Source organism: Cyprinodon variegatus, unplaced genomic scaffold, assembly GCF_000732505.1.
Source record: "Cyprinodon variegatus isolate N-32 unplaced genomic scaffold, C_variegatus-1.0 Scaffold316, whole genome shotgun sequence".
NCBI classification, from domain to species: Eukaryota; Metazoa; Chordata; class Actinopteri; order Cyprinodontiformes; family Cyprinodontidae; genus Cyprinodon; species Cyprinodon variegatus.
In genome coordinates, this window is record NW_015150769.1 from 557,414 (window position 1) to 560,457 (window position 3,044).

Sequence of the window (3,044 nt, forward strand, 5' to 3'; positions counted from 1 at the left end):
AAAATCAAACTGGGCAGGATGTCAAAGTGGACTCTGGTTGCTGATTGGTGGAGCTGGTTGGCTGTCATCTGCTGGGTGGAGCTCCAAGCTGACGACTTTATTGTCGTTAATATAACAACTTTATTCTCTCAAAATTACGACTTATTCTTGAAATAGAAGAAAATAAAATCTCTAATACTCCGTCTTAATATATACATCTATGTCTCACTTTATAATTTAATTTCTACCTACATTTAATTGATTATTTTATTTTGGGAGCAGCTATCTGTATCCTTATTTATTTATTGAGCATTTATTTATTTGTGTATTTATTTTTTATCTGTGGTAGAGCTGGTCCTCCATAAGAGAGGACAACGCTTCTAATAAATGTCAAAACGGCCTGCCATAGCCGGGACTCTGTTTATGAACGTGACGTCACTTCCTCCATTAACGTACCAACATGGACGCCGCTGAGGAAATAAGTAAAGCAGAAGAGTTTTCTGATAAAAATGCCTCTAAAATCCATGAGCGGATCGTGAAGCGGCAGCAGCTGCTGGCGGAGGGCGCAGAGCGGAGGAAGGAGGCCCGGCAGAAGCAGACTGTGGCCGGGGAGAGCAGCGAGGTTTTCCTGGAAGCCTTCAACGCGGAGCGGGCCGGCCTGGAGCAGCTCCTCAGCGGCTGCTTGGGAGCGGAGCGGACCGCGGTGACCCGGGACCTGGAGCAGGCGGCCGCAAAGATGGCGGAGCTGCAGAAGCTCCTGAACGACAGCATGATGTTTCTGAATCAGTATGAGATCCGGGTCGCTCAGAGCGCCCTGCAGAAGCTGCAGGCATCACTGAGCGAGAGCAGGGAGCAGGCCATGCCCAAGAAGAAGTTCACCTTCAGGTCAAGAAGCAAAGCTGCTGAGAAGGACTCTGCTGCTCCTCCTGCTGCTCCTCCTGCTGCTCCTCCTGCTGTGACTGAGGTGGATGGAGCAGCTGCTTCCTCCCAGCAGCCTGACTTCTCCAACATCAGCGACCAGCTCCTAGAAAAGACTTCAGAGGAGATCCAGAGCAGAGACGTTCTGCTGACTCATCTGACCAACTGCAAGGTCCGCCTGTACGGTTCCCCCAGCACGCTTCACCTGAAGCACCTCCACGGCTGTGAGGTCCTGTGCGGCCCCGTAGCCACCTCCGTGTTCGTGGACCACTGCACCAACAGCGTCCTGGCCTTCCCCTGCCAGCAGCTGAGGACGCACAACACCAGCGACACCCAGGTGTACCTGCACGTCACCAGCCGGGCCATCATCGAGGACTGCCGGGGGGTGGGCTTCGCCCCCTTCTCCTGGTCGTACCCCACCCTGGATCAGGACTTCTCTGCCTCTGGCCTGGACCCAAACAGGAACAACTGGAGCCAGGTGGATGACTTCAACTGGCTGGCTGCTGGGACGCCCTCCCCCAACTGGACCGTCATCCCAGAAGCAGACAGGAAGACAACCTGGGACCCTTAAAGTCTTTCTGTGTCCTCATGTTCATCTACGCTCCTTATTCAGTGGTTAAAGAGACTAAATGTTTTGGCTTAAATCGATTGGAGGAAAAAGTGCATCACCTAAATAGAAACGCTGTGAATATTTATTCCTTAAATAAAGCTTCTGTCTCAACATTCCTCCCATCCGTACGGATCGACTGATGCACCTATTTTAAGGCCGATACCGATACCTATTATTCTGGCATCCATCTTTACTGATCTTTGAAGCTGATGTTTTTTTTTGTACCTCAATTTACATTAAAAAATTACACAACATTTAAAAAAGGAANGTAAAAGAATTTAATTTCTGAGTCATTCTGGTCCACACTCCATACCAGTAGATGGCGGAAACGCATCAATTTATTGTTTGCCAAGTGCTCAAATTCTAAAAGAAGAACAAACTATGGCAAGCTGTTTTGACATTTATTAGCTCGACTGAGTGTATATTCCAGATGTCTCAAATGCATTTTTTTCCAAGTCAAATGTTTTGGGGTTTTTTTTGCAAAATGTTCATTTGATTTGTGTTTATCTGACTGTTCATTATTATTCCTCCACTAAATGAAAAAAGTCATAATTTATTATTATCTACAGACTATTAACAACAGGAGGTAAAATGCAGCTCCAGACGAGCTGAGCGTGTGGTGATGTCATCAGTACGCTTCTGTTCCAATTGACCCAGATTTATCCTGCGTGCTCCCGTTCTCCCAGAGTCCAGACTTTCCTGGGTTCTTCTTGAAAACATACTTGGCGAGAACACGAGTCCGCACTCACGTTCTAGTGAATTAAGAAACGGCCACCAGCTTCTTCAGACTCTCCTCTCTTCCTGTAGAATGGACTGATGCAGTAAAATGCCAACCAGCCAATGGGCAGAAGGTGACCCTCTAAGACACACCCCTCCTCATTTGCATAAAATGACAGGCAGAAATAAATAAGGTAAAAAAAAACTACAAAGGATGAATAAAACTGACAAAAAATACAACATGCACATAAATAGATACTTAAAAAAAGTATTAATAAATAAAGTTGTAAATTATAACGGACAATAAATAAATAAGATAATTATTACAAAGGAGAATAAATAAATAGGCTAATTAAAAGATATATATTACGACAGAGTATTAGGGCTGGGCTAGAGATTATTTTTTTTTCTTCTATTTTGAGAATAAAGTCATAATATTACAAGAATAAAGGCGTAAACTTATGAGAATAAAGTTGCATTTTCTGACAACTCTTCCAAGAAGCCCTTTCTTCCCTAAAATGAGGAATGTGGAGCATCGTGTAAAGTTATACCTTTGTCCTTTTAAATATTATTTAGAGCACTGTTTCCCCCAGTGTTAACTTTTGTTTAATAAATATAAGATCTTAGTTTATTTCTTTTCCTTATTGTTTCTTGTTTTGCACAAAACGAGGTCATTTACTTGACTGGTAAAAATGTGAATATACACTTGTTGAAAATGTCTGTAAATAATGGTTGTTGTGAATTCCTATAGTGCAATATGGTTGCTCTGCATTGTTCTTTGCAGAAAAAAATAAAGTTTTATGGAAAAAAAAAAAAAAAA

At 43.4% G+C, this 3,044-nt stretch overlaps 1 protein-coding gene across 1 annotated transcript; it reads left to right on the top strand.

The window, feature by feature from the left end:
• Positions 1-415: 415 nt before the first annotated feature.
• tbcc (tubulin folding cofactor C) lies at positions 416-1,767 on the top strand. Its single transcript, XM_015384561.1, has one exon. The coding sequence runs from the start codon at positions 440-442 to the stop codon at positions 1,466-1,468; it is 1,029 nt and encodes a 342-aa protein (XP_015240047.1). The 5' UTR covers positions 416-439; the 3' UTR covers positions 1,469-1,767.
• Positions 1,768-3,044: the final 1,277 nt, after the last annotated feature.